Source organism: Anomaloglossus baeobatrachus, assembly GCF_048569485.1.
Source record: "Anomaloglossus baeobatrachus isolate aAnoBae1 chromosome 6 unlocalized genomic scaffold, aAnoBae1.hap1 SUPER_6_unloc_1, whole genome shotgun sequence".
NCBI lineage: Eukaryota > Metazoa > Chordata > Amphibia > Anura > Aromobatidae > Anomaloglossus > Anomaloglossus baeobatrachus.
This window is the reverse complement of record NW_027441814.1, coordinates 441,353-467,746: the sequence shown is the minus strand read 5'-3', so window position 1 is coordinate 467,746 and position 26,394 is coordinate 441,353. Positions and strand designations below refer to the sequence as shown.

General features: G+C 50.5%; 1 protein-coding gene across 2 annotated transcripts in view; it reads right to left on the bottom strand.

Annotated features, from left to right (window-relative positions):
- Positions 1 to 3,639: 3,639 nt before the first annotated feature.
- The window catches only part of LOC142259357 (gap junction gamma-1 protein-like), a 57,065-nt gene continuing 34,310 nt past the window's right edge, over positions 3,640 to 26,394 (bottom strand). The window contains exons 1-2 of one of the 2 annotated variants that reach the window (XM_075331818.1): positions 16,069 to 16,731; positions 3,640 to 5,208 (exon numbers count right to left, since the gene is read on the bottom strand). In XM_075331818.1, the coding sequence (XP_075187933.1) occupies positions 3,953 to 5,188 (1,236 nt within the window). In that variant the 5' untranslated portion in view covers positions 5,189 to 5,208; positions 16,069 to 16,731 and the 3' untranslated portion in view covers positions 3,640 to 3,952. Of the gene's footprint in view, positions 5,209 to 16,068; positions 16,732 to 26,394 lie in introns of those variants that run through there. The other variant, XM_075331817.1, reaches the window with a different exon arrangement.

Sequence of the window (26,394 nt, the reverse complement as noted above, 5' to 3'; positions counted from 1 at the left end):
CCCTGTTCTAGTGGCACGGTGCACCCCTTACCCTGTTCTAGTCCCATGGTGAACCTCTTACCCTGTTCTAGTGGCACAGTGCGCCCCTTACCCTGCTCTAGTGGCACTTTGCCCCCCCTTACCCTGCTTTAGTGGCATGGTGCACCCCTTACCCTGCTTTAGTGGCACGGTGCGCCCCTTACCCTGCTCTAGTGGCACGGTGCGCCCCTTACCCTGCTCTAGTGGTACAGTGCACCCCTTACCCTGCTCTAGTGGCACGGTGCGCCCCTTACCCTGCTCTAGTGGTACGGTGCGCCCCTCACCCTATTCTAGTGGCACGGTTCGCCCCTTACCCTGTTCTAGTGACATGGTGCCCCCCTTACCCTGTTCTAGTGGCACGTTGCACCCCTTACCCTGTTCTAGTGGCACGGTGCACCCCTTACCCTGTTCTAGTGGCACGGTGCACCCCTTACCCTGTTCTAGTGGCACGGTGCACCCCTTACCCTGTTCTAGTGGCATGGTGCACCCCTTACCCTGCTCTAGTGGCATGGTGCACCCCTTACCCTGTTCTAGTGGCACGGTGCACCCCTTACCCTGTTCTAGTGGCACGGTGCACCCCTTACCCTGTTCTAGTGGCATGGTGCACCCCTTAACCTGCTCTAGTGGCACATTGCGCCCCTTACCCTGTTCTAGTGGCATGGTGCGCCCCTTACCCTGTTCTAGTGGCACAGTGCACCCTTTACCCTGTTCTAGTGGCACGGTGCGCCTCTTACCCTGCTCTAGTGGCATGGTGCACCCCTTACACTATTCTAGTGGCATGGTGCGCCCCTTACCCTGCTCTAGTGGCACATTGCGCCCCTTACCCTGCTCTAGTGGCACGGTGCGCCCCTTACCCTGCTCTAGTCCCATAGTGTGCCCCTTACCCTGTTCTAGTGGCATGGTGCACCCCTTACCCTGTTCTAGTGGCACGGTGCGCCTCTTACCCTGTTCTAGTGGCACGGTGCGCCTCTTACCCTGTTCTAGTGGCACAGTGCGCCCCTTACCCTGCTCTAGTGGCACGGTGCCCCCCTTACCCTGCTTTAGTGGCATGGTGCACCCCTTACCCTGCTTTAGTGGCACGGTGCGCCCCTTACCCTCCTCTAGTGGCACGGTGCGCCCCTTACCCTGCTCTAGTGGTATGATGCGCCCCTTACCCTGTTCTAGTGGCACGGTGCGCCCCTTACCCTGCTCTAGTGGTATGATGCGCCCCTTACCCTGTTCTAGTGGTACGGTGCGCCCCTTACCCTGCTCTAGTGGCACGGTGCGCCCCTCACCCTGTTCTAGTGGCACGGTTCGCCCCTTACCCTGTTCTAGTGACATGGTGCCCCCCTTACCCTGTTCTAGTGGCACGGTGCACCCCTTACCCTGTTCTAGTGGCACGGTGCGCCCCTTACCCTGTTCTAGTGGCACGGTGCACCCCTTACCCTGCTCTAGTGGCACGGTGCGCCCCTTACCCTGCTCTAGTGGCACGGTGCGCCCCTTACCCTGTTCTAGTGGCACGGTGCACCCCTTACCCTGTTCCACTGGGTGCACTATGCCACTAGAATAACTAGAGATTGATGGGCCCCGGTGCAAAGTTCGGACCTGGGCCCCCCCCCTCCACGTACACCAACACTTGGGGTACGGGATGATACTGACACTCGGGGTACATGATAATAACGCTGACATTACCCTCAGCACCCAGGTTTCCTATGATTTAAAATTCCTCTATCAGCACCCAGCTTTCCTATGTTCTGATATCCATCTTGTCCTCGGCACCCAGTCTCCCATACTCTGCTATACAGTTTTCCCTCCCCACCCGGCTTTCCAATATCAGAGCAGGGGGAAGCTGGGTGCTGAGAGATGTACAGCAGAGCATGGGAAAGCTGGGTGCTGAGAGAAGATTATAGCAGAGCATGGGAAAGCTGGGTGCTGAGAGAAGATTATAGCAGAGCATGGGAAAGCTGGGTGCTGAGAGAAGATTATATCAGAGCATGGGAAAGCTGGGTACTGAGAGATATACAGCAGAGCATGGGAAAGCTGGGTGCTGAGAGAAGATTATAGCAGAGCATGGGAAAGCTGGGTACTGAGAGATGTACAGCAGAGCATGGGAAAGCTGGGTGCTGAGAGAAGATTATAGCAGAGCATGGGAAAGCTGGGTACTGAGGGACAGAGCCTTTTCCCTCAGAACAAAAGGTTCCCATCCCATATTTGTATCTTTGTCCCCCCTTGTACATAGTTCTCCAAATATTATAATGGCCCCCGCATAGCCTTCCATATAGTATAACGGGTCCCATATAACCCTTGATATTATAGAATGCACCCCATAGTCCTCCATGTATTATAATGCATTTCCCATAGTCTTCCATGTATTATAATTCACCCCATAGTTCTCCATATATTATACTGCACCACATAGTCCTCCATGTTTTATAACGCACCCCCATAGTCCATGTATAAGGTAGCCTCTACAATCCTCCATATATTATAATGTAGTCCCCATAGTCCTATATGATTATAATGCAGCCCCATAAACCTTCAGATTGTATTATGCAGCCCCATACTCCTCCATGTATAATGCACCCCTATAGTCCATGTATAAGGTGTCCATCATGTTGTATAATGCAGCCCCATAGACCATGTATAATGCAGCCCTCACCAGGCCTCCCTGTGTATAATGCAGCCCCCACCAGGCCTCCCTGTGTATAATGCAGCCCCCACCAGGCCTCCCTGTGTATAATGCAGCCCCCACCAGGCCTCCCTGTGTATAATGCAGCCTCCACCAGGCATCCCTGTGTATAATGCAGCCCCCACCAGGCCTCCCTGTGTATAATGCAGCCTCCACCTGGCATCCCTGTGTATAATGCAGCCTCCCCCAGGCCTCCCTGTGTATAATGCAGCCCCCACCAGGCATCCCTGTGTATAATGCAGCCCCCACCAGGCATCCCTGTGTATAATGCAGCCTCCACCAGGCCTCCCTGTGTATAATGCAGCCTCCCCCAGGCCTCCCTGTGTATAATGCAGCCCCCACCAGGCATCCCTGTGTATAATGCAGCCCCCACCAGGCATTCCTGTGTATAATGCAGCCTCCACCAGGCATCCCTGTGTATAATGCAGCCTCCCCCAGGCTCTTCTGATAATTCTTTTCCCTAATTTGGTTTGATTTTTTTTTTTTTTTACTGTATGGATTGGATGGGTTGTTACCGATGTCTTGTGAGAAATGCATGTCAATAGCTCCTTTAGAAATATTTACTTAGAAAATTGGTTAGTGGTAACGTGTTCAATACTTAGTTTACCTGCTGTAATTAGCCTCCTCAGTACCACTCATCGGTATGTATGGACTGGGATGGCATTAGGATTGTCCCTCACTTCAGACCTCTGTATTAGGGGCTGTATTGGGGTGGGGGTTGTGTTCGTGTCCATTACGGTTCCTGTTGGTGCAGATTGCATTTGCTCTTGATCATGTGACCTGTGCAGTGCAGTGGCTCAGGTTGGACATCTCTAATTTGTATGTGCCCTGGTGTTAATCATGATGCTGGATGTAGGGTTTATAGCTCACACCATCTTAACCCCCGACACCCTGGCAATAAAGAGATGTTAGTAATTTTTACTTTCATTGAATTTTTTTTTTTTTATAAAAACAGAAATACAAATAAAAGTTACAATTAGAAACATAACGGAACATTTCCCAGTCTGTACCCCAATAATGTGCAAACATCCAGCTGACTGCTGAATCAGGGTCTCTAATGCTCAGATTTAAGCTCAAGACTCTAATGGGATTCATTCCTCCCATACCCTGAGTAATAGGTTCCGATCCCCCCATGAAATTATTGCTATGCTCTGGTTAGACTGGTAGCTATGAAAGACGTTGGAGTAGACAGGATCTGTTAGGTGGAGCTCAGTGATCGGCGGTGATCGGAGGAGGCAGTGCTGTCTTTGTGCCCCATATTCCAGGTTATATCCATACAGAGGTCTTGCCATCTTTGCTGCTGGTGCTGCCTTTGTCGGAGTCGGCTTTAGGCCTCGCTCCTTGCTTCTCATGAGCAGTATTGACTCGGTTCTGCTCCACCACTGTCCCCCCAGACGTTGGGCTGCTGGTCCGAGACGGTTGACCGTTGGCCTGAGAATTATAGCTTTGGAAGGCAATGTCCAGCTGCTCCTGGGCCACCTTCAAATGTTTATGTAAAGAGGTGAGGTCCGAGGGCAGGTTGTCATCAGGGCTCATACACTGATGCTCTTGGGCCACATTGGCCAAGTTCTGTTCGTGCGCCATGGTGCTGTTCGGTAGTTTGGTGGACTTGTCCGATTTGACCACCATGTTGTATTCTGGAGGGCACGTTATGTTCTTTGGGTAGGAGTAGTTGTAGGGCGGCTGTCTGGCGGTGCTAGTCCTCCTGTTTCGGATAGCGTCTCTTATGGTGCCGACACCTAGATGAAACATCTCACAGATATTAAGCACCAGGCACAGACAGCTGACCACATACATGATCAGGAGGAATATGGTCTTTTCTGTGGGTCTGGACACGAAACAGTCCACGATGTGCGGACATGGTAATGTGCTGCACTTAAATGAAGGAAGAACCCGGAAGCCATATAAGAAGTATTGTCCGGTCAAAAAGCCAACTTCAAAGAAGGCCCTGGAGAGGAGCTGGAGAACGTAAATCTTCATCAGACCCTCCTCCTTGATCCGCCTGCGGCCGTCGTGCTTCTTGCTCTTCTTCTCTTTACCCTCCACCTTCTCGGCTTCTGCCGGTGGCTCGTAGATCATGGGCTCCTCCTCTTCATCTTCCGGGTCACCTCCGTTTTCACCAGTCTTCCATCTTGTGAAGGATTTCTTCTTCTGCTTGATCTCGTGTTTCCGCCTATCGTCCTCTGACATCCGGGCGATTCGGTGAATGGCGTAGCCCAGATACATGACGGACGGAGCCGAGATCATGATGATCTGGAAGACCCAGAACCGCACATGTGAAAGCGGAGCGAAGGCGTCATAGCAAACGTTATCGCAGCCCGGCTGCTTGGTGTTACACATGAATTTACTCTGTTCATCGGAGTAGATGGATTCTCCGCCCACGGCGGTCAGGACGATCCGGAAGACGATGAGGACGGTCAGCCATACCTTCCCCACAAAGGTGGAGTGATTGTGGATTTCTTCTAGGAGACGGGTTAAGAAACTCCAGCTCATATTGGGCATAAGGGCTGATCATTTATAACCTGCGGAGACAGGGACGGAGATGAGTGATGGCATCAGAAGGATCAATCAACACAAGCCTCATCAGCATCAGTCATCATCAGTACAAGCCCTCACCAGCATCAGTCATCATCAGTACAAGCCCTCATCAGCATCAGTCCTCATCAATATAAGCCCTCATCAGCATCAGTCATCATCATTATCCATCATCATCTATACAAGCCCTCATCAATATCAGTCATCATCAATACAAGCCCTCATCAATATCAGTCATCATCAATACAAGCCCTTATTAGCATCAGTCATCATCAGTACAAGTCCTCATCAGCATCAGTCATCATCAATACAAGCCCTCATCAAAACAAGTCATCATCAGTATCAGTCATCAAAAATGATCAATCATCAGCAGTATCAATCATCAATACAAACCCTCATCAGCATCAAGACATCATCAATATCAGTTATCATCAATACAAGCACTCATCAATATCAGTCATCATCAGTACAAGTCCTCATCATTATCAGTCATCATCAATACAAGCTCTCATCAGCATCAGTTATCATCAGTATCAGTCGTCATCAATATCAGTCATCATCAATATCAGTCATCAGCAGCATCAGTCATCAATATCAGACAGCATCAATGATGGTCAATATCAATATCTATCATGAGTATTCATCACTCAAAAATGATCAATCACCAGCAGTATAAATCAATATCAATAATGAATAATAATATAATCAATCATTCATGAATAATCGATAATGATCAATCATCAGAATCAGTCATCATCAATAATGATCAATCAGTATCAATCATCCTATTCACTATATAATGCTGAACCTATCGTTCCGTCCGAAACCAGGATGGCAAGAGGATACGCCCCCAGCTACTGATTGGCGTCAGCATGGTAAGAGGACACGCCCCCCCAGCTACTGATTGGCTTCCGCATGGCAAGAGGACATGACCCCAGCTACTGATTGGCTACAGAATGGCAAGAGGACACACATCCAAGCTACTGATTGGCTTCAGCATGGCAAGAGGACATGACCCCAGCTACTGATTGGCTTCAGCGTGGCAAGCGGACACGCCCCCTGCTGCTGATTGGCTTCAGCATGGAAAGCGGACACGCCCCCTGCTACTGGTTGGCTTTAGCATGGCAAGAGAACACGCCCCTCAGCTACTGATTGGCTTCAGCATGGCAACAGGACACACTCCAGCTACTGATTGGCTTCAGCATGGCAAGAGGATACACTCCAGCTACTGATTGGCTTCAGCATGGCAAGAGGACACACTCCAGCTACTGATTGGCTTCAGGATGGCAAGAGGACACGTCCCCCAGCTATTGATTGGCTTCAGGAATGGCAAGAGGACACGCCCCCAGCTACTGATTAGCTTCTGCATGGCAAGAAGACACACCCCTAGCTACTGATTGGCTTCAGCATGGCAAGAGATCACGCCCCCTGCGGCTGATTGGCTTTAGCATGGCAAGAGGACACACCCCAACAACTGAATGGCTTCAGGATGGCAAGAGTGTTGGTATATGCAACAGTTGAGGACTTTTTTGTGTGAAGGAAGACTGTGAAAGACTTGGAAGTACAAAAGATTGTATTGTAAAAAGTCTTTTGTACTTCCTGCTTGTTTCTCTTCCTGGTACAGTGCTGTATGACTGTGCATATTTACCTCATTCTGAGAAGTAAAGAGCTTGTTATCCCATGGAATCTGCTTTGTGAAGTTTGTTCTGCAACTGGGAAGCTAGAAGCGGTGCAACAGGTTATGGGCCCAGGCACCCAGGATACCAGGCACCAAGGACCCCAGACACCCAGGACACAAGAAAGCCCAGCAAGACCCTGGTGAATGCAGAAGAAATCTTCAGTACAATTCTCTCCAAACAAATTAAAGATAATGATGAGTAGCACAGAGCCAAAACTATCAGTTATGGAAGTTCAAAGTGGAGATGTTATTGTCTAAAGATGATTTATGGGAAGTAATCACTACAAATATCCCATGTCTGATTATTATCATTGGGTCTAAGAAAAATAGACACGCAAGAGCTACTGTCAGCCTATTAGTGGAAGATTCAAGATTCTCAATTAATCCACATAAGGAATGAAGATACAGCACAGGGAATGTGGGAAGCATTAAGAAAGCTACATGAAAGACCCAGCTTAAATCACGTTATTTATGCTAAGAAAGCTTTACAGTATGAGAGTGAGTGCAGACAATGACATGCAGGAGCATATATTCTCTATGATGGTAGTGATATCACAGCTGAGATCAATTGGTGAAGATATTAAGGATAGCCACATAGCAGCAATATTATTGTGCAGTTTACCGGATTCATACACTGCTTTAATAAATGCACTAAAGACAAGACCTGAAACAGACATCACATTACAGTTTGTGCCAACAAATGATTCTACTGAACAAGATGGTGGAAATGCTCTTAAAGCTACAGAATCAAAGTGACCCTATAATAAAGAGACAAGAGAATGTTTCAGATGTAAGGAAAAAGGGACATTTAAAGAAAGACTGTTCTATATGGAAAGCAGAACAACAGAAATTACGCCATAAAGAGAATACACAGAAGGTGAAAACACAATCTCTGATTCATAATTGGAATGGCACATTTAAAGTAACTGATCAGAAATCATCATCAGGTTGGTTTATTGACTCAGGAGCGACAAGTTGTAAAAGTTTCTTTACTGAACTTGATTTAAATAAGAAGGAAGCCATTTATCTTGCAGATGGGAGCAAAATAACTGTGGAAGGAATTGGACAAGGAATGCTAAACTGTTCTAATAAGTATGGGCATGATTCAAAAATACTTGTACAGGATGTGTTATATCTGATTGCTCAATTACCGTAAGATGTGAAAGTTGTATAAAATCTAAAGCTACTATACCTAAAGTGAGATGAAAAGCACAAGACCACTCGATTTGGTGCATACTAACGTATGTGGAGCCATGAAAGTGACTACATCAGGAGGCAATAGATATATAGTGACTTTTATAGATGACTACTCAAGATACATAGTCACATACTTGATCGAGAACAAAAGTGAAGTTTTCAATAAATTAGTAGACTATGTGACAAAGTCGAGTAACAAGTTTCAGCAGAAGCCAATTGTCATTAGAAGTGATAATGGAGGTGAATTCACTGGACACGAAATAGAAAACTACTTAAGACAAAATGGTACAGAGCATCAAAAGACTGTTCCATACACACCTGAACAAAATGGAGTAGCAGAAAGGAAAAACAGAACCCTGACTGAAATGATAAGATGTATGCTAACAGATTCCAAATTCCAGAAAAATATTGGGGTGAAGCAGCAATGACAGCACTTACCTACAAAACCGACTTTTTTCTAAAAAACTGAAATAAACCCCATATGAACTGTGGCAGGGTAAGAAACCAAGTGTGAATCATTCAAGAGGTTTTGGTTGTAAAGTTTTTGTATTCCAACAGAAAAACGTTCCAAACTTCAAAACAGATCCATAGAAGGAATATTTGTTGGATATAGTAAAAATTGCAAAGGATATAGAATCCTAGATCCCAAAACAAACAGAGTTACGGTGAGTAACAGTGTGACATTCACTGAGGATCTAAAAGAAGACACTATGATTTCACTGAAAACAAAACATGAGAAAAACAGCAGTGATGTAGCTGAAAGAACATCTAATGAAAAAAAGTTGAAATTGATAAAAAACAGAATACTGAAAGTGAAGAGATACAACTACAAACAGACAGAGCCAAAACGTTCAATAAGAGAAAACAAAGGACAAACCACCAAGCAAAATGTATGAGCGTACCTCTTGGGAAGACATATCTCAATTTCCTGAAGAAGAAGCTAAGAAATGGATAAAGGCAACAGAAACAGAAATAAAATTCATGCATAAATCAAAGACATGGACACTGACAGAATTACCAGAAGGAAGAAAAGCTATAGGATGTAAATGGGTTTTTAAAGTAAAATACCAAAGAGATGGCAAAGCTGAACCATACCGAGCAAGACTCGTAGCTAAAGGTTATTCTCAAAAATATGGAGAAGACAATGATGAAACATTGGCTCCAGTTGTCAAACATACTACAATAAGAACTTTGTTTGCAGATGCAGCAATGAAAGTTGAAGCATCTGGACGTAAAGACAGCATTTTTGAATGGAGATTTAACCCCTTAAGGACGAAGCCAGTTTTGTCCTTAATGCCCAGGCCATTTTTTGCAATTCTGACCAGTGTCACTTTATGAGGTCATAACTCTGGAACGCTTCAACGGATCCCGGTGATTCTGACATTGTTTTTTCGTGACATATTGTACTTCATGATAGTTATAAATTTAGAACGATATTTTTTGCTTTTATTTGTGAAAAAATCGGAAATTTGATGAAAATTTTGAAAATTTTGCAATTTTCAAACTTTTAATTTTTATGCCCTTAACCCAGAGAGTTATGTCACACAAAACAGTTAATAAATAACATTTCCCACATGTCTACTTTACATTAGCGCAATTTCTGAAACAAAATGTTTTGGGGTTAGGAAGTTAGAAGGGGTCAAAGTTCATCTGCAATTTCCCATTTTTTCAACAAAATTCACAAAACCATTTTTTTAGGGACCACATCACATTTGAAGTGACTTTGAGAGGCCTAAGTGACAGAAAATACCTAAAAGTGACACCATTCTCAAAACAGCACCCCTCAAAGTACTCAAAACCACATCCAAGAAGTTTATTAACCCTTCAGGTGCTTCACAGGAACTAAAGCAAAGTGGAATGAAAAAAAGCAAAAAATAAAATTTTACCTAAAATGTTGCTCTACCCCAAATTTATTCACTTTTAGAAGAAATAACACAACAAAATGAACCCCAAAACTTGTTCCCCACTTTCTTATGAGCGCGCCAATACCCCACATGTGGTCAGAAACCTTTGTTTGGACAAATGGGAGGGCTCGGAACAGAAGGAGCAATATTTGAATTTTGGAAAGCAAATTTGGCTGAAATAGATTGCGGGCACCATGTTGCATTTACATGTCCGCTAAGGTACCTAAACAGCAGAAACCCCTCACAAGTGACACCATTTTGGAAACTAGACCCCTTAAGGCTTCTATCTAGGGGTATAGTGAGCATTTTGGATCCACAAGTACTTCACAGATTTTGATAACGTTACGTTGTCACATTGAAAATTTTCATTTTTTTCTCAAAAATGTTGCTTTAGCATCAATTTTTTCACTTTTTCAAGAGGTAATTCCAAAAATTTGACCCCAACGTTTGTTACCCACTTTTTTATGAGCGCGGTGATACCTCACTTGTGGTCTGAAACCTTTGTTTGGAGAAATGGGAGGGCTTGGAACGGAAGGAGCAATATTTGAATTTTGGAAAGGAAATTTGGCTGAAAAAGATTGCAGGCACCATGTCGCATTTGGAGGACCCCTAAGGTACGTAAACAGCAAAAAAACACCACAAGTGACCCCATATTGGAAACTAGGCCCCTCAAGGAATTTATCTTGATGTTTGGTGAGTACCCTGAACCTCCAGGTGCTTTACAGAAGTTTATAACGTTGAGCCATGAAAATAAAAAAATAAAATTTTACCACAAAATTGTTACTTCAACCAGGTAGCTTTTTTTTTCACAAGGGTAACAGGAAATAAATCACCATGAAATTTATTGCGCAATTTCTCCTGAGTTTGTTGATATCTTGTATGTGGTGGAAATCAACTGTTTGGGCACACTACAGGGCTCAGAAGAGAAGGAGTGCAGTTTGACTGCAAAATTGGCTGGAATCAATAGCGGACGCCATGTTGCATTAGGAGAGCCCCTGAGGTGCCTAAGCAGTGGAGGTCCCCCACAAGTGACCCCATTCTGGAAATAAGACCCCTCAAGGCTTTAATCTAGGTGTATATTGAGCATTTTGAATCCACGAATACTTCACAGAATTTGATAAGCTTAGGTTGCCATATTGAAATTTTCATTTTTTTCACAAAAATGTTGATTTAGCGACACATTTTTCACTTTTTCAAGAGGCAACAACAAAACGTGTACCCCACAGGTTGTTATCTAATTTCTTGTGAGCGCAGGGATACCCCACATGTGGCCAAAAACCTTTGTTTGGATAAATGGGAGGGCTTGGAATGGAAGGAGCACCATTTGAATTTTGGAAAAGTTGAAGTAAATTGCGCGCACCATGTCACATTAGCAGGGCCCCTTGGGTACCTATACATCAGAAACCCCCCACAAGTGACCTCATTTTGGAAACTGGACCCCTCAAGGATTTTATTCAGGAGTATAGTAAGCATTTTGAATCCACAGGTACTTCACAAAAATGTTGCTGTAGCAACAAATTTCTCACTGTTAAGGGGGCTTTACACGCTGCGACATCGCTAATGCGGAGTCGTTAGGGTCACGGAATTGGTGACGCACATCCGGCCGCATTAGCGATGTTGCTGCGTGTGACACCGATGAGCGATTTTGCATCGTTGCAAAAACGTGCAAAATCGCTCATCGGTGACATGGGGGTCCATTCTCGATTATCGTTACTGCAGCAGTAACGATGTAGTTCGTCGCTCCTGCGGCAGCACACATCGCTATGTGTGACGCCGCAGGAACGAGGAACCTCTCCTTACCTGCCTCCCGGCCGCTATGAGGAAGGAAGAAGGTGGGCGGGATGTTCCGGCCACTCATCTCCGCCCCTCCGCTTCTATTGGGCGGCCGCTCAGTGACGTCACTGTGGCGCCACACGGACCGCCCCCTTAGAAAGGAGGCGGTTCGCCGGTCACAGCGACGTCGCCGGGCAGGTAAGTATGTGTGATGCGTCTGCGCGATGTTGTGCGGCACGGGCAGCGATTTGCCCGTGTCGCACAACAGATGGGGGCGGGTACCCACACTAGCGATATCGGGACCGATATCGCAGCGTGTAAAGTAGCCTTTAGGCTATGTGGCCATGATCCAGCGACACGGCGTCTAGTACACAGTGTCAGCCTCCTGCAGAAATGTGAGTGTTGTCCACGGGAGAACGCAGCTGCCCATGCCCACGATTTGGGTTCAGGCTGCTGTGGACTTTAGTTTTATTCTACCTGCAAAGAACACTCATCTCCGCAGCATAAATTGACATGCTGAGGCTCGGGAAGCTGCGCCACAGGTCGGTTTATGCTGCGGAGAAAAGAAACACAGTGGGCACGGGATTTCTAAAAATCCTGCCACTGTGCTTCTACTGCACAACGCAGCGTTATGGACGCAGGGAAAACACTCTGCGCCCAAAACGCTGCAAACCCTGATTGTGGGCACACAGCGTAAAATGCTACAGTGGATGAATGGATAGATGTCAAACATATATAACGTCCCACCCCCCTGCATATTCTAAGCTGGCGCCCTTTAGTGCCTTTCATGTGACACTAAAGGATGCCTAGCCTTGTATTTAGCCCAAAAAAAAAAAAAATTAAAATAAATGACGTGGGGTCCCCCCTATTTTTGATAGCCAGCTAGGGTAAAGCAGACAGCTGTTTTTTTTTTTTAATTATTTATAAATAAATAATTAAAAAAAACAAACAAACGTGGGGTCCCCCCAAATTAGATCACCAGCCAAGGTGAAGCTGACAGCTGGGGTCTGGTATTTTCAGGATGGGAAGAGCCATGGTTATTGGACTCTTCCCAGCCTAAAAATAGCAGGCCGCAGCCGCCCCAGAAGTGGCGCATCCATTAGATGCGCCAATTCTGGCGCTTCGCCCCAGCTCATCCCGCGCCCTGGTGCGTTGGCTAACGGGGTAATGAATGGGGTTGATACCAGGTGTGTAATGTCACCTGGCATCAAGCCCAGCAATTAGTTATGTCACGGCGTCTATCAGATACCCGACATAACTAATTGACAGTAATAAGAAAAAAAATTGACAACAAAAAAAAATTTATTTGAAAAAACACTCCCCAAAACATTCCCTGATTGACCAATTTATTGAAAAGAAAAAAAAAAATCCACTATAATCCATTTGGACGTCCCACGTCGACTCTGGACCTTCTAGAATATGGGGGACACGTTCAGGGAACGTATCCCCCATTTTCTAGGAGGGCAGACCCTCCATTTGAGGAGAGTGGGTGCAAAAAGCTGCACCCACCCTCCCCGGGTCATAGCTGCACAGTGCCGAGCAGCAGCCAGCGTCTCTGAACACAGGAAGCTGTCATCTGCTCGGCACATGTGACCGGAGTCTGCAGAGAAGGAGGAGGGGGCCGCGGGGGATCAGCGCTCCGGTATGTATGACACCGGGGGACACCGGGGGACACCAGGGGGGGGTAGGGGGGGACCCGGCAGGGCCTAGGGAGCAGGTTTCTGTCGTATGTGTTATGGCACATACGACAGAAACCATAGGAACACTGTAAATGCGGCCGGCGCGCTGCTGTGCTCTCCGATGCGCGCGGCCATCTTGGATTTTCGGGAGGGGGTTGGGGGTCGGGGGGGGCACTTTGGGGATACCGAGGGGACCGGAGGTAACCGGGAAAAAGATTTATCTCCCATCTGGCATGTTTGATCATGCCAGATGGGAGATAAATGATTTTTTACCGGCGCGGTCATTTACTATAACTTGATGATCGGTATACGGTGTATACCGGTCATCAGGTGAGCGGGGACCGGAAAAACCGGCCCGAATCATGATCTCCAGGGTCTCAGCTACCCCCGGCAGCTAAGACCCCGGAAATTTTCTGACTCTGGGGGGCGCTAGACCCTTTTTTCCGACCGCCGTTTTAAAACGGCAGAAAGGAATAAGTACCCTTTTTTAGTGCCGTTTTAAAACGTAACGCGGTCGTAATGGGGTTAACAGAAGATATTTACATGGAACAACCTCCAGGATTCAAAGATAACAGTAACCCGAACATGGTTTGTAAACTGCAGAAAAGTATATACGGTTTAAAACAAGCTGCTAAAGCGTGGAATGATGAAATCACAAAAGTGCTCACAAATGAGAAATTTCAAAGAAGCAAAGCTGATCCTTGCCTATACACTTCCTGATCCTTGCCTCAGTTCGCTGTGTCTCGGTTCTCAGTGCCTTGGCTTACTGTGCCTCAATTTGCCGTGCCTTGGCACGCTGTGCCTCGGTTCTCAGTGCTTTAGCTTGCTGTGCCTCGCCTTGCTGTGCATTGGTTCACCGTGCCTCGGGTCGCGGTGCCTCTGCTCCCTGTGTCTAAGTTCTTAGTGCCTCGGATTGCTGTGCCTCGGTTCACTGTGCCTCAGGTCGTGGTGCATCGGCTTGCTGTGCCTCAGGTCGTGGTGCATCGGCTTGCTGTGCCTCAGTTCTCAGTGTCTCGGCTTGCTGTGCCTCGGTTCGCTGTGCCTCGGTTCTCAGTGCCTCGGTTTGCTGTGTCTCGGTTCTCAGTGCCTCGGCTTGCTGTGCCTCGGTTCTCAGTGCCTCGGCTTGCTGTGCCTCGGTTCGCTGTGTTTCGGCTTGCTGTACCTTGGCTCGCTGTGCCTCGGCTTTCTGTGCCTCGGTTCTCAGTGCCTCGGCTTTCTGTGCCTCGGTTCGTTGTGCCTTGCACTTTCCTCTTCGGACTGTTATTACTCGGCACCTAGTGACCCCGGGATCCTCTTTACATGAAAACGTTTCCTTCTCTGCTGATAACGAGTCTTGGAGAGAATAATGACCGAGCGCTAATGATGATGGAGGAAACCGAACCCAACCTGGGGCCAAACCCTGCACCTCCCCGGCAGCTGAGCAGCGTATCCACGATGGAGGCAGGAGCTTAGATACATTCCACTGAGCAGCAAATCCCTCATTATCTCCCCGTGCAGTCACCAAACAGGGTTCAGAGTGCCACCATAATAACAGTGATATCCACAGTGCCCCCATAACAGTGATAGCCACAGTGCCCCCATAATACCAGCGATTTCCATAGTGCCTCATAAGTGATATTCACAGTGCCCCCATAATAACAGCGATATCCACAGTGACCCCCCTCACCCTCCTCCGGAACCTTCACCCTCCCTCTGCCGCACTCCCAGCCTCATACGGGCACTTCACCCCCCGCCACACTCCAAGTATCATTCGGACCCCTCACTGCCCATTGCGCTTCCAGTCTCCTCGGGACCCCACACCCTCCGTTGCACTTCCAGCATTGTTTGGACCCCTCACCCTTCGCCGCACTCCCAGCCTCATTCGAATCCCTCACCCTCTACTGCACCACTAGCCTCCTCCGGACCCCTCACCCTCCACTGCACCCCAGCCTCGTTTGGACCCCTCACCCTCAACTGCAGCCCCAACCTCGTTCGGACCCCTCACCCTCAACTGCAGCCCCAACCTCGTTCGGACCCCTCACCCTCAACTGCAGCCCTAGCCTCGTTCGGACCCCTCACCCTGTGATGTACTTCCAGCCTCATTCGGACCCCTGACCCTCAACTGCACCCCCAGCCTCGTTCGTGCCCCTCACCCTCCACTGCACCCCCAGAGTCATCTGAAGCCCTCACCTTCCGCAGCACCCCCAGCATCGTCCGGACACTTCACCCTCTGCTACACCCCAGCCTTGTTTGAACCCCTCAGCCTCCGCTACACCCCCAGCCTCGTTCGGACCCCTCACCCTCTGTTGCACCCCCAGTGTCATATGGACCCCTCTCCTTCCACCGCACCCCCAGTGTCGTCCGGGCCCTTCACCCTCCACTGCACTCCAGCCTAATTTGTACCTCTACCCTCTGCTGCACCCCCAGCCTCCGGCGTCTGCCTTTAATTTTTAAGCGCTGGTTGTTTGGATCCTTTTCTGTGGACGACGCTTTCATATCTGAATGGGAAATAAGACTTTTCTCTGCCACAAATTTACATCAACCACCAGAAAAACATCCAGCGCCTGCCGGCTCCTCCGAGTGTCTACGCTCCACAAATCTCTGCCCCTCCGCCCCAGAAGCCCCCCGATCACTCACCTCGCCAGACACAGCACGGAAAATCCAAATCTCAGGATGAGATCCAAAAACATAGAAAAAAGTAGAAGTCTGCAGCAGTGCGCGTGCGGCGAGCTCCGGAGAGACTGCTCCTGCCGTCACCCGTCTCCACACATCCTGCCCGATTACATTCTTCCTGTACAGTCCCTATAGGAAAGTAACGTTTTCTGGGGTCTGATCCATCCCCGCAGCAGCGTGAGGGGCTGCAGCGCGAGAGGGCGAGGAGTCCAACAGTGCCACAGGGCGAGGTGTCTGGCAATGCCAGAGGGTGGTGGTCTGGCAGAGCCAGAGAGCGAGGGGTCCAGCAGAGCCAGGGGCGAGGGGTCCAACTGAGCCACAGGGCGAGGAATTCAGCAGTGCCACAGGGCGAGGGGTCCTGCAATGCCAGAGGGTGAGGGTTTGGTAGAGCCAGAGAGCAAGGGTTCCAGTAGAGCCAGGGGGCGAGGGGTCCGGCAGAGTCAGGGGGCGAGGGGTCCGGCAGAGCCAGGGGGCGAGGGGTCCGGCAGAGCGCGAGGGGTCCGGCAGAGCCAGAGGGCGAGGGGTCCGGCAGAGCGCGAGGGGTCCTTCAGAGCCAGAGGGCGAGGGGTCCGGCGCACTACGACTGCCGTGCTCTGGAATCTTATCCCCCCTTCCTTCCTCCTTCGTCTTCTTCCCTGGAGAGTAAACAACTGATGGGAGTGCAGGGAGAGCTAATAAGAAGCATACACAGGAAGCAGCTCCACGTGTCACCACCGGAGAACTCCACAGATGGGAGCCCACATGTGTCCACAGAGCCAGCGCTGCGCTCGTCCTGTGCAGGAAGAGGAGATTCCCCTTTCTCACAAAATTATCCAAAACAATTTTCAGAAATGTATCTTCATGGTGTCACTATGCCCAATGATTTTGATATTGACTGTAGAGCACACTGGTATAAGGGAACGTGACTGGAGGGTCCCTGCCACATGACTGACACCAGCTGCCGAATGGACCCCATATGATAATTGTCTGATAGGATTTGACCACAACGGCTCCGGACTCATAAACATAAACTGAGTGTTCTGACGACATTGTCATCTTCTACGGGAATCTGAAGAGTTGTAAAATATCGGCCACAAGAGCGTATCTGTCACAAGAGCGTATCGGTCACAAGAGCGTATCGGCCACAAGAAAATGTGACACCCTGGCAAAACCAGGTAGTCACAGATGACTGTACCCCCCACCAAGAGTACAGGAATCGCCTCCTCCTTGGGAATTAACACCACACATCCCACACACAGGAATACCAGCCACAAATCCTAGTCGCCCCCCCATGACACACAGGACACACCAGTGGGCGGGGCCAGGTGGATGGGAACGCCCACCTAGGGGTCTTGTGGTGACAGGGGGTGGGAACCAGGGAGTTGAGTTCGAGTTTAGTTTCAGTGAAGTGAGGAGCTGAAGCGCAGTGTGGTCAGGGTTGGAGCCCTTGGAACACGGGAGGACCGACTAGGTGGCAGACGGCAGTGTATGGCCACGGCGACTCGGTCACGGGAGACCCGAAGTGGACTGGGTCGGGGTCGTAGCCCACCGGTACCGACAGAGCGAATCCAGTCCAGAGGCCGTGCACAGGCGGGGTACCTGGACCCTAGGACGAAGCAAGCTTCAAGCCCCTTGTTAATTGACCAGCGGGACAAGGTACGACTTCAGAAAAGTATTGGTCACAAGGTGGGGCCATCAGTCCATGCACAGAGGGGCCATCCATCGAAGCACAGAGGAACCATCTGTCTAAGCACAGAGGGGCCATCGGTCCGTGGACAAAGGGGCCATCGGTCCGTGAACAGAGGGGCCATCGGTCCGTGGACAGAGGGGCCATCGGTCCATGAACAGAGGGGCCATCGGTCCGTGAACAGAGGGGCCATCGGTCCGTGAACGGAGGGGCCATCGGTCCGTGAACGGAGGGGCCATCGGTCCGAGCACGGAGGGGCCATCGGTCCGAGCACGGAGGGGCCATCGGTCCGAGCACGGAGGGGCCATCGGTCCGAGCACGGAGGGGCCATCGGTCCGAGCACGGAGGGGCCATGGGTCCGAGCACAGAGGGGCCATGGGTCCGAGCACAGAGGGGCCATCGGTCCGAGCACAGAGGGGCCATCGGTCCGAGCACAGAGGGGCCATCGGTCCGAGCACAGAGAGGCCATCGGTCCGAGCACAGAGGGGCCATTGGTCCGAGCACAGAGGGGCCATTGGTCTGAGCACAGAGGGGCCATCGGTCCGAACACAGAGGGGCCATCGGTCCGAGCACAGAGGGGCCATCGGTCCGAGCACAGAGGGGCCATCGGTCAGAGCACAGAGGGGCCATCGGTCCGAGCACAGAGGGGCCATCGGTCAGAGCACAGAGGGGCCATTGGTCCGAAATCCAGGTCCCCAGACGCTGAATACAAGAGGCTGACAAGCGCCGATGACCTTGAGGGGCCTTCGCTACCTTGTTACACAGGCCTGGGAAGCTGCGGGAAGTTCTTCTCCCATCATATAAGAAAGTGACAGATGGAAAGTTACAAGACGAGTTCTGTAACAAGTAGGCCACCGCGGAAAGGTCCAAAAACCACCAGACTACAGCACACTGCTAGACCCGGGGGAGAAGAAACCGATGCATCCAGGACAAGAAGGAGAACCGGCTCCCGTGTAATGTGAAAAAGATTGACAGAGGCCCCGATATAGAAATAATACAGAGCAGATCTGCCCGACAGACATGGCATCCTCCTCTACAACCGCTGCAGGCACAAACCGTGGACTATTGGCCAATCGTTCTGCAATGTCCACAATGTCCTGCAATGTACATAATCCGAACCTCCGTCTCCAGGACTTCTCTCGTGTTGCTCCAGTGTTCTGGAATTCACTACCCAGATGATCCAATTAATACCTACATAGCCCCCACAAGCGTGGTCACCTCACTAAGCTAACTCTACCCTGTTCCTCTTCGTCACTGTTCCTCAGACTCTGCTCCCTCCTATTCTTCTGTGTCCTCATCCTCCTGCACCAGATGTTCCTGGATCTTGTATAGACAGATCCTGGCTGATGACAGCTCCAGCAGCTTTATATGAAGACCACTATATATTATATGATGTCCAGTCAGTACATGACGAGTGTCCTCTACCTACTGTACATGACGAGCGCCCTCTACCTACTGTACATGACGAGCGCCCTCTACCTACTGTACATGACTAGCGCCCTCTACCTACTGTACATGACGAGCGCCCTCTACCTACTGTACATGACGAGCGCCCTCTACCTACTGTACATGACTAGCGCCCTCTACCTACTGTACATGACGAGCGCCCTCTACCTACTGTACATGACGAGCGCCCTCTACTTACTGTACATGACGAGCGCGCTCTACCTACTGTACATGACGAGGGCGCTCTACCTACTGTACATGACGAGCGCGCTCTACCTACTGTACATGACGAGCGCGCTCTACCCACTGTACATGACGAGCGCCCTCTACCCACTGTACATGACGAGCGCCCTCTACCCACTGTACATGACGAGCGCCCTCTACTTACTGTACATGACGAGCGCGCTCTACCTACTGTACATGAAGAGCGCCCTCTACCCACTGTACATGACGAGCGCCCTCTACCCACTGTACATGACGAGCGCCCTCTACCCACTGTACATGACGAGCGCCCTCTACCCACTGTACATGACGAGCGCCCTCTACCCACTGTACATGACGAGCGCCCTCTACCCACTGTACATGACGAGCGCCCTCTACCCACTGTACATGACGAGCGCCCTCTACCCACTGTACATGACGAGCGCCCTCTACCCACTGTACATGACGAGCGCCCTCTACCCACTGTACATGACGAGCGCCCTCTACCCACTGCACATGACTAGCGCCCGCTACCCACTGCACATGACGAGCGCCCTCTACCCACTGCACATGACGAGCGCCCTCTACCCACTGCACATGACGAGCGAACTCTACCCACTGCACATGACGAGCGCCCTCTACCTACTGCACATGACGAGCGTGCTCTACCCACTGTACATGACGAGCACCCTCTACCTACTGTACATGACGAGCACCCTCTACCTACTGTGCATGACGAGCGCCCTCTACCTACTGTGCATGACGAGCGTCCTCTACCTACTGTACATGAGCGCCCTCTACCTACCGTACATGACGAGCGCCCTCTACCTACCGTACATGACGAGCGCGCTCTACCTACTGTACATGACGAGCGCCCTCTACCTACTGTACATGACGAGCGTCCTCTACCTACTGTACATGACGAGCGCCCTCTACCTACTGTACATGACGAGCCCCCTCTACCTACTGTACATGACGAGCGCCCTCTACCTACTGTACATGACGAGCGCCCTCTACCTACTGTACATGACTAGCGTCCTCTACCTACTGTACATGACGAGCGCCCTCTACCTACTGCACATGACGAGCGTGCTCTACCTACTGTACATGACAAGCACGCTCTACATACTGTACATGACGAGCACGCTCTACCTACTGTACATGACGAGCGTCCTCTACCTACTGTACATGACGAGCGCCCTCTACCCACTGTACATGACGAGCGCCCTCTACCTACTGTACATGACTAGCGTCCTCTACCTACTGTACATGACGAGCGTCCTCTACCTACTGTACATGACGAGCACGCTCTACCTACTGTACATGACGAGCGCCCTCTACCTACTGTACATGACGAGCACGCTCTACCTACTGTACATGACGAGCACGCTCTACCTACTGTACATGACGAGCGCCCTCTACCTACTGTACATGACGAGCACCCTCTACCTACTGGACATGACGAGCGTCCTCTACCTACTGTACATGACGAGCGTCCTACGTACTGTACATGACGAGCGCCCTCTACCTACTGTACATGACGAGCGCCCTCTACCTACTGTACATGACGAGCGTCCTCTACCTACTGTACATGACGAGCTCCCTCTACCTACTATACATGACGAGCGCCCTCTACCTACTGTACATGACGAGCACCCTCTACCTACTGTACATGACGAGCTCCCTCTACCTACTATACATGACGAGCGCCCTCTACCTACTGTACATGACGAGCACCCTCTACCTACTGTACATGACGAGCACCCTCTACCTACTATACATGACGAGCGCCCTCTACCTACTGTACATGACGAGCGCCCTCTACCTACTGTACATGACGAGCTCCCTCTACCTACTGTACATGACGAGCGCCCTCTACCTACTGTACATGACGAGCGCCCTCTACCTACTGTACATGACGAGCACCCTCTACCTACTGTACATGACGAGCGCCCTCTACCTACTGTACATGACGAGCGCCCTCTACCTACTGTACATGACAAGCACGCTCTACATACTGTACATGACGAGCACGCTCTACCTACTGTACATGACGAGCGTCCTCTACCTACTGTACATGACGAGCGCCCTCTACCCACTGTACATGACGAGCGCCCTCTACCTACTGTACATGACGAGCGCGCTCTACCTACTGTACATGACGAGCGCGCTCTACCTACTGTACATGACGAGCGCGCTCTACCTACTGTACATGACGAGCGCGCTCTACCTACTGTACATGACGAGCGCGCTCTACCTACTGTACATGACGAGCGCGCTCTACCTACTGTACATGACGAGCGCGCTCTACCTACTGTACATGACGAGCGCCCTCTACCTACTGTACATGACGAGCGCCCTCTACCTACTGTACATGACGAGCGCCCTCTACCTATTGTACATGACGAGCGCCCTCTACCTACTGTACATGACGAGCGTTCTCTACCTACTGTACATGACGAGCTCCCTCTACCTACTGTACATGACGAGCACCCTCTACCTACTGTACATGACGAGCGTCCTCTACCTACTGTACATGACGAGCACCCTCTACCTACTGTACATGACGAGCGCCCTCTACCTACTGTACATGACGAGCCCTCTACCTACTGTACATGACGAGCACCCTCTACCTACTGTACATGACGAGCGCCCTCTACCTACTGTACATGACGAGCGCCCTCTACCTATTGTACATGACGAGCGCCCTCTACCTACTGTACATGACGAGCGTTCTCTACCTACTGTACATGACGAGCTCCCTCTACCTACTGTACATGACGAGCACCCTCTACCTACTGTACATGACGAGCGTCCTCTACCTACTGTACATGACGAGCACCCTCTACCTACTGTACATGACGAGCGCCCTCTACCTACTGTACATGACGAGCCCTCTACCTACTGTACATGACGAGCACCCTCTACCTACTGTACATGACGAGCGCCCTCTACCTACTGTACATGACGAGCCCTCTACCTACTGTACATGACGAGCACCCTCTACCTACTGTACATGACGAGCGCCCTCTACCTACTGTACATGACGAGCGCCCTCTACCTATTGTACATGACGAGCGCCCTCTACCTACTGTACATGACGAGCGTTCTCTACCTACTGTACATGACGAGCTCCCTCTACCTACTGTACATGACGAGCACCCTCTACCTACTGTACATGACGAGCGTCCTCTACCTACTGTACATGACGAGCACCCTCTACCTACTGTACATGACGAGCGCCCTCTACCTACTGTACATGACGAGCCCTCTACCTACTGTACATGACGAGCACCCTCTACCTACTGTACATGACAAGCGTCCTCTACCTACTGTACATGACGAGCGCTCTCTACCTACTGTACATGACGAGCGCCCTCTACCTACTGTACGTGACGATCACGCTCTACCTACTGTACATGACGAGCGCCCTCTACCTACTGTACATGACGAGCACGCTCTACCTACTGTACATGACGAGCGCTTTACCTACTGTACATGACGAGCGCTTTACCTACTGTACATGACGAGCGGCCTCTACCTACTGTACATGACAAGCGCCCTCTACCTACTGTACATGAGCGCCCTCTACCTACTGTACATGACGAGCGCCCTCTACCTACTGTACATGACGAGCACCCTCTACCTACTGTACATGAGCGCCCTCTACCTACTGTACATCACGAGCACGCTCTAGTTACTGTACATGACGAGCGCCCTCTACCTACTGTACATGACGAGCGCCCTCTACCTACCGTACATGAGCGCCCTCTACCTACTGTACATGACGAGCGCCCTCTACCTACTGTACATGACAAGCGTCCTCTACCTACTGTACATGACGAGCGCTCTCTACCTACTGTACATGACGAGCGCCCTCTACCTACTGTACGTGACGATCACGCTCTACCTACTGTACATGACGAGCGCCCTCTACCTACTGTACATGACGAGCACGCTCTACCTACTGTACATGACGAGCGCTTTACCTACTGTACATGACGAGCGCTTTACCTACTGTACATGACGAGCGGCCTCTACCTACTGTACATGACAAGCGCCCTCTACCTACTGTACATGATGAGCGCCCTCTACCTACTGTACATGACGAGCGCCCTCTACCTACTGTACATGACGAGCACCCTCTACCTACTGTACATGAGCGCCCTCTACCTACTGTACATCACGAGCACGCTCTAGTTACTGTACATGACGAGCGCCCTCTACCTACTGTACATGACGAGCGCCCTCTACCTACCGTACATGAGCGCCCTCTACCTACTGTACATGACGAGCGCCCTCTACCTACTGTACATCACGAGCACGCTCTAGTTACTGTACATGACGAGCGTCCTCTACCTACTGTACATGACGAGCGCCCTCTACCTACTGTACATGACGAGCGCCCTCTACCTACTGTACATGACGAGCGCCCTCTACCTACTGTACATGACGAGCGTCCTCTACCTACTGTACATGACGAGCACGCTCTACCTACTGTACATGACGAGCGCCCTCTACCTACTGTACATGACGAGCACGCTCTACCTACTGTACATGACGAGCGCCCTCTATCTACTGTACATGACGAGCGCCCTCTACCTACTGTACATGACGAGCGCCCTCTACCCACTGTACATGACGAGCGTCCTCTACCTACTGTACATGACGAGCGTCCTCTACCTACTGTACATGACGAGCATCCTCTACCTACTGTACATGACGAGCATGCTCTACCTACTGTACATGACGAGCGCCCTCTACCTACTGTACATGACGAGCACCCTCTACCTACTGTACATGACGAGCGCCTTCTACCTACTGTACATGACGAGCACCCTCTACCTACTGTACATGACGAGCGCCCTCTACCTACTGTACATGACGAGCGTGCTCTACCTACTGTACATGACGAGCGCCCTCTACCTACTGTACATGACGAGCGCCCTCTACCTACTGTACATGACGAGCGCCCTCTACTTACTGTACATGACGAGCGCGCTCTACCTACTGTACATGACGAGCATCCTCTACCTACTGTACATGACGAGAGCACGCTTTACCTACTGTACATGACGAGCGCCCTCTACCTACTGTACATGACGAGCGCCCTCTACCTACTGTACATGACGAGCGCCCTCTACCTACTGTACATGACGAGCGCCCTCTACCTACTGTACATGACGAGCGCGCTCTACCTACTGTACATGACGAGCGCCCTCTACCTACTGTACATGACGAGCGCCCTCTACCTACTGTACATGACGAGCGCCCTCTACCTACTGTACATGACGAGCGCCCTCTACCTACTGTACATGACGAGCGCCCTCTACCTACTGTACATGACGAGCGCCCTCTACCTACTGTACATGACGAGCGCCCTCTACCTACTGTACATGACGAGCGCCCTCTACCTACTGTACATGACGAGCGCCCTCTACCTACTGTACATGACGAGCGTCCTCTACCTACTGTACATGACGAGCGTCCTCTACCTACTGTACATGACGAGCGCCCTCTACTGTACATGACGAGCGTCCTCTACCTACTGTACATGACGAGCGCCCTCTACCTACTGTACATGACGAGCGTCCTCTACCTACTGTACATGACGAGCGCGCTCTACCTACTGTACATGACGAGCGCCCTCTACCTACTGTACATGACGAGCTCCCTCTACCTACTGTACATGACGAGCACCCTCTACCTACTGTACATGACGAGCGTCCTCTACCTACTGTACATGACGAGCGCCCTCTACCCACTGTACATGACGAGCTCCCTCTACCTACTGTACATGACGAGCGCGCTCTACCTACTGTACATGACGAGCGCCCTCTACCTACTGTACATGACGAGCTCCCTCTACCTACTGTACATGACGAGCTCCCTCTACCTACTGTACATGACGAGCGCGCTCTACCTACTGTACATGACGAGCGCCCTCTACCTACTGTACATGACGAGCTCCCTCTACCTACTGTACATGACGAGCGCCCTCTACCTACTGTACATGACGAGCTCCCTCTACCTACTGTACATGACGAGCACCCTCTACCTACTGTACATGACGAACGCCCTCTACCTACTGTACATGACGAGCACGCTCTACCTACTGTACATGACGAGCGCGCTCTACCTACTGTACATGACGAGCGCCCTCTACCTACTGCACATGACGAGCGCGCTCTACCTACTGTACATGACGAGCGCGCTCTACCTACTGTACATGACGAGCTCCCTCTACCTACTGTACATGACGAGCGCCCTCTACCTACTGTACATGACGAGCTCCCTCTACCTACTGTACATGACGAGCACCCTCTACCTACTGTACATGACGAACGCCCTCTACCTACTGTACATGACGAGCACGCTCTACCTACTGTACATGACGAGCGCGCTCTACCTACTGTACATGACGAGCGCCCTCTACCTACTGCACATGACGAGCGCGCTCTACCTACTGTACATGACGAGCGCCCTCTACCTACTGTACATGACGAGCGCGCTCTACCTACTGTACATGACGAGCGCCCTCTACCTACTGTACATGACGAGCTCCCTCTACCTACTGTACATGACGAGCACCCTCTACCTACTGTACATGACGAGCGTCCTCTACCTACTGTACATGATGAGCGCGCTCTATCTACTGTTCATAATAAGCGCACTCTACATGACAATTACGAGGGTTCTGTGCTCGGAGGCTGAGCGGCCGGACGCGGCCTCCGTTTCTCAGTACTTTATGTACGATTTTAATGTGCTGCATTCACACAACCCCCGGACGCAGCCCCTGTCTGATGGATGTGATGATTGACAGCCGGGACCTCTGACATTACGCTGCTCCTGTTTTTCAGACCATTTTTGGAGGTGGACCTACAGCGCTCCATGTCCTCTCCTGCAGAGTAACCCTGACCTCCGGGCACAGGAGACCTCCGCTCAGAGCTTCCTGCATGTAGGGGCACAATATACGT